Source organism: Molothrus aeneus, chromosome 6 (assembly GCF_037042795.1).
Source record: "Molothrus aeneus isolate 106 chromosome 6, BPBGC_Maene_1.0, whole genome shotgun sequence".
Taxonomy (NCBI): Eukaryota; Metazoa; Chordata; class Aves; order Passeriformes; family Icteridae; genus Molothrus; species Molothrus aeneus.
This window is the reverse complement of record NC_089651.1, coordinates 38,567,790-38,580,666: the sequence shown is the minus strand read 5'-3', so window position 1 is coordinate 38,580,666 and position 12,877 is coordinate 38,567,790. Positions and strand designations below refer to the sequence as shown.

At 40.9% G+C, this 12,877-nt stretch overlaps 1 protein-coding gene across 2 annotated transcripts in view; it reads left to right on the top strand.

Moving 5' to 3' along the window:
• Nucleotides 1-1,071: 1,071 nt before the first annotated feature.
• The window catches only part of SLC25A21 (solute carrier family 25 member 21), a 232,023-nt gene continuing 220,217 nt past the window's right edge, over nucleotides 1,072-12,877 (top strand). The window contains exon 1 of one of the 2 annotated variants that reach the window (XM_066552255.1): nucleotides 1,072-1,216. In XM_066552255.1, coding sequence (XP_066408352.1) covers nucleotides 1,150-1,216 — 67 coding nt within the window. In that variant the 5' untranslated portion in view covers nucleotides 1,072-1,149. The remainder of the gene's footprint in view (nucleotides 1,217-12,877) is intronic. The other variant, XM_066552256.1, reaches the window with a different exon arrangement.

Sequence of the window (12,877 nt, the reverse complement as noted above, 5' to 3'; positions counted from 1 at the left end):
TATTTGCTGATGCATTCAAGTGATATAGCTGAATACTATACCTGACTATTATTCATTTTTGCAATTAGGGTCATGGTCTTTTAACATTTTATTAACACTTCTCTGTATATTTCCTACGTTCCCATCCTTTTCAGTAGCAATAAACCCCTTGTTTTCCTCTTATCTTTGTACATTACAAAAAGCTACATTTCCATTCAAGGCTGGAAGCTCTAGTCAGTTAGCAACATTTGTGGCTAAACTATCACAAAACACGCGCAGGCACTCAGCAAACTAATGTATCAGAACAGCCCTCTGAACTGTCTTGCCCATCAATGGTGCTGCCTCTGGGACGAGCCCATGCTGCCCCCACGTTGTACTCGGGCATCTTCTGGAAAAGCAGAAATTGGCCTTGCCGAAAGCAGTGCTGGGGGCTGTACGCAATGGCGCTGACTATGTCCCACCACTTCCAGCCCGTGCCCTGTCACCGTTTTGTTTACTAAGACGGGCCCACAGGTCCGTGTAACATGTAATAGTTACTCTCTAAGTGACAACATACCCGTGTCCTTTGAACATCAAAGAGATGGAACCAAGCTTTAGACTAAAGGTTTTTAAAGGACAGTAGGCTTCAAAAAGACAGCCTGTGAGCACAGCGGCACCAGCGACCCTTCCTAGACGTTGAGGAGCAGAGGATGTGCGGTGTTAGCTGGGTCCCAGCAGCGGTGGGGGAGCAGGATGTGCGCTGTATACACCAGCCCGAGACGGGAGTGTACGACCCGAGCCCGAGCAGGCGATCGGCTGCCGTCCCCCGCCGACCCGCTGACAGTGCCATAGCCTCGCTCCCCGCCCCGGCCTGGGCGATCGCAGCGCCGGCCGTTCCGGCTCTGTCCTAATAGAGAGAGGCTGCCGCTTTCCGGCTAGAAGCGATCGCCGGTAGCTGCGATCCCGTGCCGTGCCCGGGGCCGCCCTCTGCCCGGGGCCGCCTGCCAAAGGCCGCCGCGGGGCCGCGCAGCCCGGCGCCCCCGCCCCCGGCGTTCACGGCTCCCCCTCCCGCCCGCAGATAACCGCGGGCCCTCAGGCTCTTCCCCACCCGCCCCGCGCGGACTCGGCCCCGGCTCCCAGCCGCTTTCCAGGCGCCAGCTCCCTCTCGTCGCCGCCGCGGCGCGGGCAAGGATGGCTCGGCAGCCCCGGGGCTTTTTGCAGGAGGCCTCTCACCAAGTCGTCGCCGGAGGCTCGGCGGGTGAGTGCACGCGTTCCTCGTGGGCGGGAAGGGTCTGCCCGTCCCCCGCCGGCGCTCCGCCAACTTGAGGCGCAGGCGGCTGCGCCGCCTCCCCCTCTCCGCGCCGCTCGGGCAGCGGGGAACGAACCGGCTCAGCGGCGGCTCCTCCCCCGGCGGACGGCGCGGGCGGGCTCCGGAGGAGACCCAAGCACGGGGGTCCCGGAGCAAGTCCTGTAACGGTGTTCGGCCCGCCGGCGGGGCAGGGGGGTGAAGGGGCGCTCCCGGTTTCCGCCGTGTATCTGCGCCACACACGCCCTGCAGCCCCTCGGGCGATAAGAGTGGCGGGCGGGCCCCTTCAACGGCCGAAGCCGCCGGTGTCCTGCAGCACAGCCCCCCCCGAAGGGCTAGAGCGCCTCGGGGGAGTCCACGGCCGGGATCCGCCTCCAGCGCCTGGATACGGGACAGAAAACGTAGTTGCCCTGCTCAGAGTCCTTCCCCGTGACACTCTTCGTCGCTGAGTTACAGAGAAACCAATGCAGGGCTACAGTGGAAATGCGTTTCTGTGGGGTTTTTGAAATACTTTTAGGAATGTCGACATTACTCATTAATTTGTAGTCTGTTTGTACTGCAAACTACAAATGTCAAAATCGTAAACATCTGTTTAGTAATGAAAGCGTTGCTGGTCAATTTCTTCAGATTTCTTACCTAAATCCCAGTGAAGCTGAAATATTTAAGTCAGCCTGCAGTGTAGGGGATTTTAACACAATATCCTGCTCTTTCAGTCTGCATATGTTAATATTTCAACTATGTAGTGTGTTTTTAATTGTTCCTTAGAGTCTCTTCTGAGGTCTAAATGCTGTTTGTCATATTATGTTTTACATGAAAGAGAAGAGCTACATGGTAGTGGTGCTGTGTCTTATGCTTCAGTGTAATGTGCACAAGAAAAATTCTCTTGTGATTGAGACCTGAGTAGCCATGACATTACATGTGAGCTTGTCTTCCATTCCCTCTAATTCCCCTTGTACCTCTAAATCCACCAACACACATTTGAGCAGTTTGATTTCATGCTAGTGGCTCTGTATGCCCTTTGTTTTCAGCCTTCTTCTTTGACAGTGAGAGATGTCATAGCAGAAGTGGAGAAGTCTGGTGTCCCAGTGTATTGTATGACTGCTGTCCCCACCCTTCCAGCGTATTGTATGACTGTTTATGTAGCTTTTCTGCAGCCTCTGAAATTCTAAAGGTTTTTTGGATTCTGCTTGGTACCACCCCTATCTTCCTATAGGAGAGAATGGAAAGGTTTAATCTGTCCTAGACTGTTGAAAACCCTTCATACCTGAAGGGATACTGAGGTGTTTTGCCACCAGATGTTTTGCAAGATGACAGATTTATCTGCCCTTAGCAGTTGGCCTGTGCCTTAGTGATTCAGATTGATCTAATGCACTGTGTTACCATCCTCTGGTAGGAGCCTTTTTTTGTTACAGGTTCTCTTTGTAGAAGAGATTGCCTAACACCACAGAAAGAAAATTCCCATTTAGATAAATGAAAAATATGTGGTAATCTGGTAAACATCAGTATTAGGGTGAGAGAATTTTCAAGGAGGCTATTGATCTGCATGCAACACTTAAAAAAAAAAGTACAATGTGAGAGGCCTGTTGTGTCTAGTCCAGCAACATAATGTTACGGATGCTTGCAACCTTTTGCTTAATCTCCTGTCAGGCAGGCAAGTTCCTTAGCTGCATCACTTGCCTTAAATTTTTACAGAAATCTCTATTAATTGGTTTTGAAATAAACCAGTAATAATTTATTAGCTAAGTCTGAGCAACACTAAAATTGTACCAGGGGATTTTGAGATTTGTGCTTCAAATGGGAGCTATAAAGTGTGTTAGATGGAAATGGCTGAAACTTGAAAACTTGCTTGACAGATGCTTAAAACTCAGTGGTGTTTTTTTCCTGCTAATTTATAGAGAAAGCAAAAGGTGAAGGCTGGAGTTTTGAAGTCTTCAGACTCAAGGTTAAGTTTCTTAGGCAAGCGTGGATACAACATGGAAAAGGTGAAAGCAAGGAGAAAAGGATTGAGTTTGTTTCCTGACCTTAGTTTCCCAATATTACTTTGACCATCCTATATTGCTTTTGACTGTCTCTGCAGGAGGACATAGGACTCTTTAGGTGTTTTGTTCTGTTTCCTGGCCTCAACTGAATGCCACAGACATCCTAGAGTGACTTTGCTGTCTGTACCACAGCCTGGTATTTAGAAAGAAAACCAACCAACCAACCAACCAACCAAAAAGAAAACATACCAAAAACCCAAACAAAACAAAAAAACCCCACAAAACAAAACCCCTCAAAAACCCCACCCCAAACCAGACATAAATTAGTCTTAGTTAAGCTGGTTTCTAGGAAAGATGAGTTGGACTCTGTCAAAGCAATGGTAGGAAAGTGCTGAGGTGGTTGGGAATGAATGGCACAGCCCAGTAGGTGTAATTGAAAGGTCAGAAATATTGCCTGCATAAGTAAAATGAGAGGTTATTTAGTATCTACATGTCTGATGCAAAAGGATCTGATAAGAAGTAATTCTGCTAGGTTGAGTGGAAAATTATTAGAGATAAACCTAAGCTGGCAGAACAGGAAGAAAGGGATTTTTTGACGCTTTGTGGGAGATGACAGGACTTGTTTGTGGACTTACTAAGACAGGGGAAGAGAAAGAAAGAAATCAAGCATGACCCCTAGTCTACAGGACTGATAAAATGGAAGATACTGGCATGCTGGAAGAAGGAGAAAGGAAAGTGTTCAGTGTTTTAAGAGAAAATATATCAGCATACTGTTGGCTGTCAGAGGCATTGCTAAGTTAAACTTGAACAGCTCTCTGCTGTAGCTGAACTGTAAAAGTCAGGCATGACAGATCTCATGCATACTTTGTCTGTGTCAAGGGGTGTGTCTGCTTTCATGTGGCTTTAATCTGACTTCATGTGAAATGGAAAGCTCTGCTTCCTGAGAGTGAATGAAATTTTAAATATGAACAAAGTCTTACACAGTCTTGGCTTATGTTACTTCTGCTGGCATTGTTTACTCCCATCTTTCAGATTCCTCAATGAAGGTTAATAGCATAATTCAAAATACTTGGTTTTGTTGCTTGCCTGGGTGTATGACAATGGTGAGGAAAAGGACTTTGATTGAAACCTAATTGGGACACTTCATTAGTGAGTTCAGGCCATTCTAGTACAGGGAACTGCAGGCATGTTCCTTTTCTCTAGTGGTTAATTAGTAAGCTAAAGCATGTGTGGAATTTATAGCAAAAAAATTAAACAGAAAATCAACTCTAAACTGTAAGGATCATTGTGAAAAGAGCAGCTTGGGAGCTTCTGATTTCCTTTGATTTATAGGAGTTCTTCAAAATGTTATTTGAGAAGCTCAGTCAGTACAGGGTTCAAGTCACAAGAAGAATTGTTTCTCTAAAATAAAAAGATCAAAAAAATCCTTATTTTTGCCTGCCTGTATGGAAAAGGCAGAAATTAAAACAATAGTGTTGCATATAAAGTCAATGGATATTTCCTCATAGAGAGGAACTGAATAGTGCAAAGTATGTTATGTGATACCCAGATTAATTTGTCAAGACATACTTCTAACAGGGTGTTGAGTCAGTTTGAATGATGAAGTGCAAATGTCATAAACAATTGCACAGATACCCATGGCACAGTGAAGGCTGGTGGCTGCATATAGTTACCCTGAAGGTTTTAGGATGCTTCTGTTTGATATAGGCATGTTTTTGTTTTTTTAATAACAAAAGACCACAGATGGAAACAATTAGCTAAAACCACACGTAACATAAATAAAATTTAATTATATTTAGTTGTATGATAACCTCTCTTCCATACATGTATAAATAACCTATACACATTTTAAATTTTGAAGTTAAAAATTTAAATAATTTATTTAATATATTTAGCAAGTGATAACTAGATGACTTGTTTTTCAGATCTGTAATGTTTAACCAACCTTTAAGTACTTTTCTGCTGAAAATTAGGTATGTCTCTTTGCCTAATTCAATTTAATAAATGAACATGAACTGCAAAATTAATTACTGTAAAATTAATATGGAAAAGTCAGAACAAAATGAGCTTTAAAAAAAACCAATTATTTCATAGGGATAATTCAGGCTGATCTTTTTTCCCCCCTATTCTTCATGTTTTCATGAAACAGCAGGGCTTCTGCCTCTCTGTACTTCTCGGCTTCAATTTTTTAATATTTTTTAAAATTCTTTTTTAAAGAGTTAGGTTTCCAGCTGCATTGAAACCTAATAGGATTTGGGAGTCTAATTTTCTTAAGCTCCTTTGAAAGTCCCAACCTTTTCTCTTGAGAGGTGTTTTATTTCAGGAGTAGACAAAGTTGATTAACCTGGATAGCAGCAACTTCTTTGAACCAGATCTCCAAGCAGGAAAGCCACTCGTCAAACAAAGACTGTCAAATGCAGATACAGTATTAAAACCAGTGTTTGGTCTTCCTGTTGCAAGAGGCATTAGGCAGACAAAAATCATCACAAGGAACACTAGCCAGCATAATCTGTGAAACACCTTAGGTTACTTGGTCCCTATGAATGGGAGAGGGAGTGTGATAGATGTACAGGAAGCACTTGAAACAGCAGGAAAATTGTCTAATTATTGTCCTCCCTCTCGCTTGTTTGTATTTTTATGACAGTTTTCTGGGAGTTAAAGTTAGGAGGAGTATTCTGTGTTTTCTTGGGTGCTTTTTCCTTCCTTTTAAGCCATGCAATGGGCATTCACATGTTACTAAAATAATTGGTTAATGCTCAGAGGTAATTTCATCTAGCTAAGTACTTAGCTACACCTTGTAACTTTCTTGACTTGAAACCATAAAATTTTAATGTACTTAAACCTTCCTTTTTCCATTTCTCTGAAGTCACTTAAGGCTGAAATATTATCTGAGGCCACAGTTGATGCTTGGTGTCTTTCACTGCCTTGATTTGGTATTTCAGATGTTTGCAAACTCTTTAAATTAAAAAGCTAAGGATGGGAAACTGTCAAAAAGTAATCATTTCAAGGAAATATTCTACAAGTTAAAGTGCTCCAGAGGAATGCGCTAGAAGCAACCAATTAAGCCAATCTTCTCTGCTAGTCTGAGAAATGTATAGCGTGCCAACCTGGTGTTGGACATTTGGATGGGAGTTGCTTGGTTGGCAATATGGTGAAGAGAAGTTTGGGTAAGAGAAGACCAAAATAAGGTTAAGTGCATGTAAGCTGAGATACCAGATATCCTGAACCTCCTCCAGTATCCTTGTAGAAATTGGGAGGACATAGGAACAGTTGGGAAGTTAGGACTTGGAAAGATTTCTATTTCTGCTCAGACAACCATCCATGCACTCTGTGTTTTATGAAACCTGCTGAAAAGAAAACATGAAGTACCTGTGCAAGGTCTATGTAGCCCCTACTGCTTTCATCATTATACAGTTCAAAGAGGGAGTACAGTAATCAGGACAGTTTGACTTCAGTGGGTCGCTGGAAATAAGGAAGAGCCATCAGGGAAGCTCCAGGGAGGCTGATTTTGAAGCCAGTATAGTGGAATTGTTGGCTTTGGTCTCCTACGCAATTCAAAACCATGCAATGTGACATTTTTCAATATGGTAGAATACAGCTGCGTGCTGCAGACCAGAGCAGTGACCAGCAGCTGAGGGTATGCAGAATGCCATGGAGTGAACCAGCTGAAGTTACCTTGTAAACCATTCCCAGTGGAATTTTTTAGTGTATTTTCCCCACATACTATAGCATTTCAAACTTTAGTTCTGTAGCATTTCTCAGTCTCTGAGTCTCCCCTGTTCTACGAGCTGATAATTCTAAAAATATCTGAATCTGAAAGAGATTGGACTGTTTGCTTTGTATACTTCTAACTGAATTAAATGTTATTGGAAAACCTTGTTTAATTTTAGTGGAAACTAATGAAATCCTCATGAGCTTTCATACATTTTGCTAAATATGCGAAGCTGGCAGCTAGCAAAATTCCTCTAAATTTTCAGACAGTTAAGTAATTTGAAGAAGCAATACCCTTGCAATGTAGCTTTATTTTAAAAGGAGCAAATGAAAATTGCAATGCAGAATCATGGAATTGTAGAGTGGTTTGGATTGAAAAGGACCTTATAGATCATTTAGTTCCAATCCTCCTGCAATGGAGAGAGATGCCACTCACTAGATCAGGTCTCTCAGAGCCCTATCCCACTGGCCTTGAACAGTTCAGGAGTGGGGCATCCACAACCTCTCTGAGCAACTTGCTCTAACACTTCAGTACTCTCTGAGTAAAGAATTTCTTCATAATATTTAATTAAAAGCTTCCCTCTTTCAGTTTAAAGCCATCGCCCCTTGTCTTGTCACTATCTGTCCATATAAAAAGTTCCTCTCCCTTATATTTTTATATTCACTCATTTATGGTACTCGCAGGCCACAGCAAGGTCTCCCTGGAGCTTTCTCTTCTTCATGCTCAACAACTCCAGCTCTCTCAACCTGTCTTTGTAGGAGAGATATTTCACTCACTATCATCTTCGTGGTCTCCTCTATGCCTGCCCTACAAGTCCATGTCATTCTTGTGCTGAAGACTCCAGATCTGGATGCAGCATTGCAGGTGAGGTCTCACAAGAGCAGAGGTGCAGAAACAGCTCCCCTGGCCTGCTCCCACTGCTCTTGATGCAGCCCAGGTTAAGGTTGGCGTTCTGGATTGTGAGTGCACATTGCTGATTCATGTCCAGCTTTTCATCCACAAGAATCACCAAGTCCTTCTCTGCAAGGATGCTCTCAATGACTTCTTGTCTCAGCATCTACTCATGTTGCTCCTTTCCTGACCCAGGTGCAGCACTTTGAACTTGGATTTCTTGAACTTCATAAGGTATTTGTAGGCCCCCTTATCAAATTTGTCCAGGATCCCGGATGGGTTCATGTCCCCCTGTTGTGTGAACTGCACCACTAAGCTTCATGTCATCTGCATATTGGGGATGTCTCACTGTCTGTCAGTGATGAAGACACTGAAGAGCACTGGTCCCAGGACAGAGCCCTGAGGGATGCCACACATCACTGGCCTCCACTTAGACACAGTCATTGACCTCAACTCTCTGTCCAGAGAGTGTTTAGGGTGAACTGATCTTGGTTAATTGAGTCATTGCAGTGTACTAGCAACTCATGAACAGCTATTTGGAGCTCTTAAATGTGTTTCAAGCTATGTTTGGGGATTTCTTTTTGATGTAATAGCTTTTATATGAAGGGCTAGGATATGAAGTAAATTTTACATGTTTATGTAACAGTGACAGAAACAAACTAAGAATTTTTATAATTTCTAACATGTTATGACACCTGTAGTATGCTTCTGTAGAAGCTGGGACTCTGAAAAGAAGAATTTTTTGGTTGGTGGACTCAGATGCAGCTCATACCAAACTGCTTGTTGAACCTGGGGATTAAATTTCAGCCTTGCTCTGGTACTCACTTGGTTTGAGAATCCTGCAGCAACCTCGTAATTCCAAGTGTGTCTTTGTTCCAAATAGGATACACTGGTAAAACTGAGAAGTTGGCTTTATTTAGTCTGGCTTGTTAGCCAATGGGGGTAAAACATTTTGTGCACAGAATCCTCTATGGGTGTAATAAGGCACTTATCCTATCCATTGCTAGGTCTGAGAGTGTTAAGAAAGGTTATAAATTTCCTATTATTTTTAGAGTAACAAGTTTTTTCTCAAAAACCTCACCCCTTATCTCCCACCCTCCACGAAAACCCAAACCTGTCAAAAGGACCAACTTCACACCCAGAAAAGAGTAATGAAGTTATTTGCACTCATTCGATCTACTGCCCACAAGATGGCAGTGCAATACTACAATGACATCAATGAGATGCTAATGTGCTTTTTTTTTTTTTTTCCCCCTACCTGTGGCAGAGCGATAAAAATGTATGTTGAAGCTGTTGCTGATAAGAAGATAAGCATATGTAATTTTGAATTATAATATGCAAAATAAAAGCTTAAAGAGGTCAAATAAATAATGATCAATAAATGCTGATTCCGTATGCGTACTGCACGACCAATGACACTGAATTTCACTGTCATTGAATTAAGCACAAGAATTGTAAGTGATGATGTGTCGAGTGGTGATATATTGACTGGTAAAGGTCAATAGATGTTTGTAATGCTATGATACCATATATAAATAAAAAACTTGGGCTATATTTGTGTCCCAGTATAATCAATATGCAAATAGCTACTGATTTCCACAGTGAGAAATTTGAGTCTTGATTATTTTAATTTTAGCATAGATTTTATGCAATATTGCAGAAATGTCATCAAGCTCTCAATGCCAATCTATAACCAAAGTAAAGACTGCTGTGTTACATACATACTGCTGTAAGCCTCTGTTAACTTCCTTCAGGTATTTGCAGGCATGAGACCTACAGCAAAGCATAAAAGCTTAAACATACACACTTCTTCAAAATAAGCTATAAAATTTCATTGTCAGATTTTAAAGTTAAATAATATTGTGGAACAGTGTGTTATACATATAACAGCATGAAGGTAGTCAAAATAATTAATACTGCAACATGCCTGTTGTAAAATTTGTAGGCAAAAAATGCTTTGTCTGCAAAGGCAATTCTGAAGCTGTTACAGCTTCTCTGAGCCAAGATTATATTGGCATAAAGAACAATTTTTCATTACTGTTTATTTTTTCATCAGTTGTGATTAGTGACTGATGTATATGTTCAAATTCATGTTAAATTGTTGTAACACAAAAGTTTGTTAGGCAGTAAGAATATAGTTCTAACATATAGCAACAAAGCATGATTTTTGATAACAGTAGATGTGTTTTCTGTGGCAGTGTTCTAGGAGAGAAAATGAAAACTGATTCTGGTTATTTCTGTGCATAAAATCTGGCAATTTTGCCTGTTAAGTGATGATATTACAAAGCTTCCTTTTACTGTAGCTTAGTTTCTGTGACATTACCTTGGATGTCCTTACAAATGTAAAAATTCTTTCTTTATGCTTGCTGCTTTTCCATTTCAAGCTAGCAGGGTGGGAGACACTCAAAATCATACCCCCAAGACTGGAGGAACTTGTCTGTTATAAGACTGAAATTCTCTCTGAAAAATGATTGTATTGACCTTTTCAGACTGCTTGAAGTATTGTGATTAGGGTTGGTATGAATTAAAAGGGCTAAAGACAAGGGGGAAAAACCCCTTTTCAGATAGTGATGTGACTTCTAGAACCTGGAAGTTTTGAAAATCAGTATTGCAATGAATAGATAATAGGGATGCCTCTAAGTATTTTCAAGTATCTCAGCCTTGATTATAAAGGCCTTAAATGGGCTCTTCAACTGGATTTGAAAACATACAAATAATTTTTTCCCCTTGGAGGAGATTAATTGATATTTGCTGCCTGTGGAAACTAACACTGGTCCAGTCGTTGGGTAAAGTAAATTAATATTGGTTTTTATAATATGAAACTCTCACTCTCTGATGAATAATTACTATTTGTGCAAGAAAATGCACATATCAGCCATCTTAAGATAGTATTTTCTCTACAGAAAATCTGTACTACAGGTCAACTGTTTTGGGTGTGTTGAAAGTAGAGTAGTTACAGGATAAGTGTCTGCCATTATTTTCTGCAACGTGTCTTATCCTGAGGAATCATTACAATTAGATACCATTGCACCAACATCTGAAACAGGTAATTCATGTTTCAGTTGTCTACACTGGTGGTTTTCTGATGAGAAAATAACTGCGAGAGTCTGAATGTTGTTGAGAAGTCCCACCCATACAGTGGGGAAGGAAACACAGGAGTAATTGGCCTTTAGGTCTGCTTTTCAATCACTGAGCTACACTGTTAACAGCTGCTTTTGTTTTCCCTCTGGATCATTTTCAATCCATCAATTTTTGTCAGTAAACACAGTTTATGGGTCATCTTTTAGTCTTTAGTCAATGAATCATTTCCCAGATCGGTATGTTATACTAGTTTCCTGGACATTTTACTGTTTTTATTATACTGAAGTATGCAGATGTGTGGCTGGTGACCCCAAAGAGCAACACTCCCGAAAGCAAATGAGAGTCTTAGTAGCCCTTTCAGTTTTGGAAAATTCTTTGTGCTATTTATTTCACTTCCTCTTAGAGTGGCTTTGCAGCAGAGTTAAGGTTTACTTATTTTTCTATTGCTAACACTTGCTTCTTAATATTTAGTTAGAGTGTTGATTTTCAAAACTAATATCTATTTTGAATGTGTAGTAAATATCAATATATTTTCAAAACTAATATCTATTTTGAATGTGTAGTAAACTCAACTTTGTTTTCTCGGCTGGCTCCAGATAACATACTGAACTCAGTAAAACATGAAGGGCATGGTGAAAAAAAAATGGTTCTAACTCCCATAATCAGAGACACAGAAACAAAATTTAATTCTTCATTATGGATTCTGTGGTATTTGATGTCTCTTCCAGCTTGTGGAGCTATGTGATTAATTTCTGAATTTGAAAGTTGGATTATAATTTCAGTTTAAAATCAAATCTTATCCTCAGTGTTTTGGCATTAAAGCTTAAAATTATGAACTGTAGATGTTTTATAAAGATAGCACTCCTGATCTTTAGATGAATTTTTGGATCTGAGCCATGAAATTATGAAGTCTTGAGATTTGTGGTGATACACTGGGGGTTTTTTAGGTTGGTTACGTGTATGTTCTCTAGAGGCAGGTTTGCAATGCTGATGGTGTACACGTGTGTGTAACATAACCCCATGCCAAGAAGTACAAAACAAAGTGTCAGGGTGCTTATAGGTTTTTAGAAGAATTTATTTTCCAAGACATTGCCTTACTATTGATGCTGACCAGTGGCAGCACAATCTTTTGTGTACACCCTAATTTTGTCAGAATTCCATAATAGTGTGTAAAGCAAGAGTGCTTGCTTTGTTCATGCAGCACATTCAAAACATTGTGTCTGGTGCCCATTTTAGGTGCTTCTGCCACCAGATTCTTGGTAGCCTCTTTTGGCTCTGGGTTGCTATACTAGTTCATCCTGGAATCAGTTCATCATCAAAAAGAGGAGTTATGTAGAGGAATGGGCAATAATCTGAGAGTACAAGACTACTGGAAGAATATGAGAGCTTTGAGAGTCTTCACAGTTCTGCCCTTCATTCTTCTCTAAGTCTCTGGCTATTGCAGAGCCAAAGCAATAGGACTTTTAAGAAAGTACTGTGTTTGCAGACAAGGGCTTAATTCTCCTCTCCTAAATGGGATTAGGATTCTGAAGGGGATTGGGGCTGTTGCATTAAGCAAGGGGAACGTGGCTACCACTTATTTATTATACTACTTGCTTAAAACAATCTTTATTGTGTTTTTTTCACAAGCAGTTAAGAAAATAAGTATCAGTATGCTATATACTTTGACTGGCATATTGTTCCTTATTGTCAAATATGATGATGGCCAACCCAGATGACAAAAAAAAAGAACCAAATCAATCTTATCTGTTGATTTTTAGCAAACTTTTCTCCTTCCTATAAAATTTCACTTTTTAATATGATGAGATATGAAGCATTTCCAAAAGGAAGGAAGAAAACATGTAGGATTTCTGCAGATATAAACCCATGAATGTTATTAGAGACTAAACTAAATGGAAAGAAATATCTTATTTAGAGTACGGAACTCTTCTAAGTTAATGTCCATAAAGT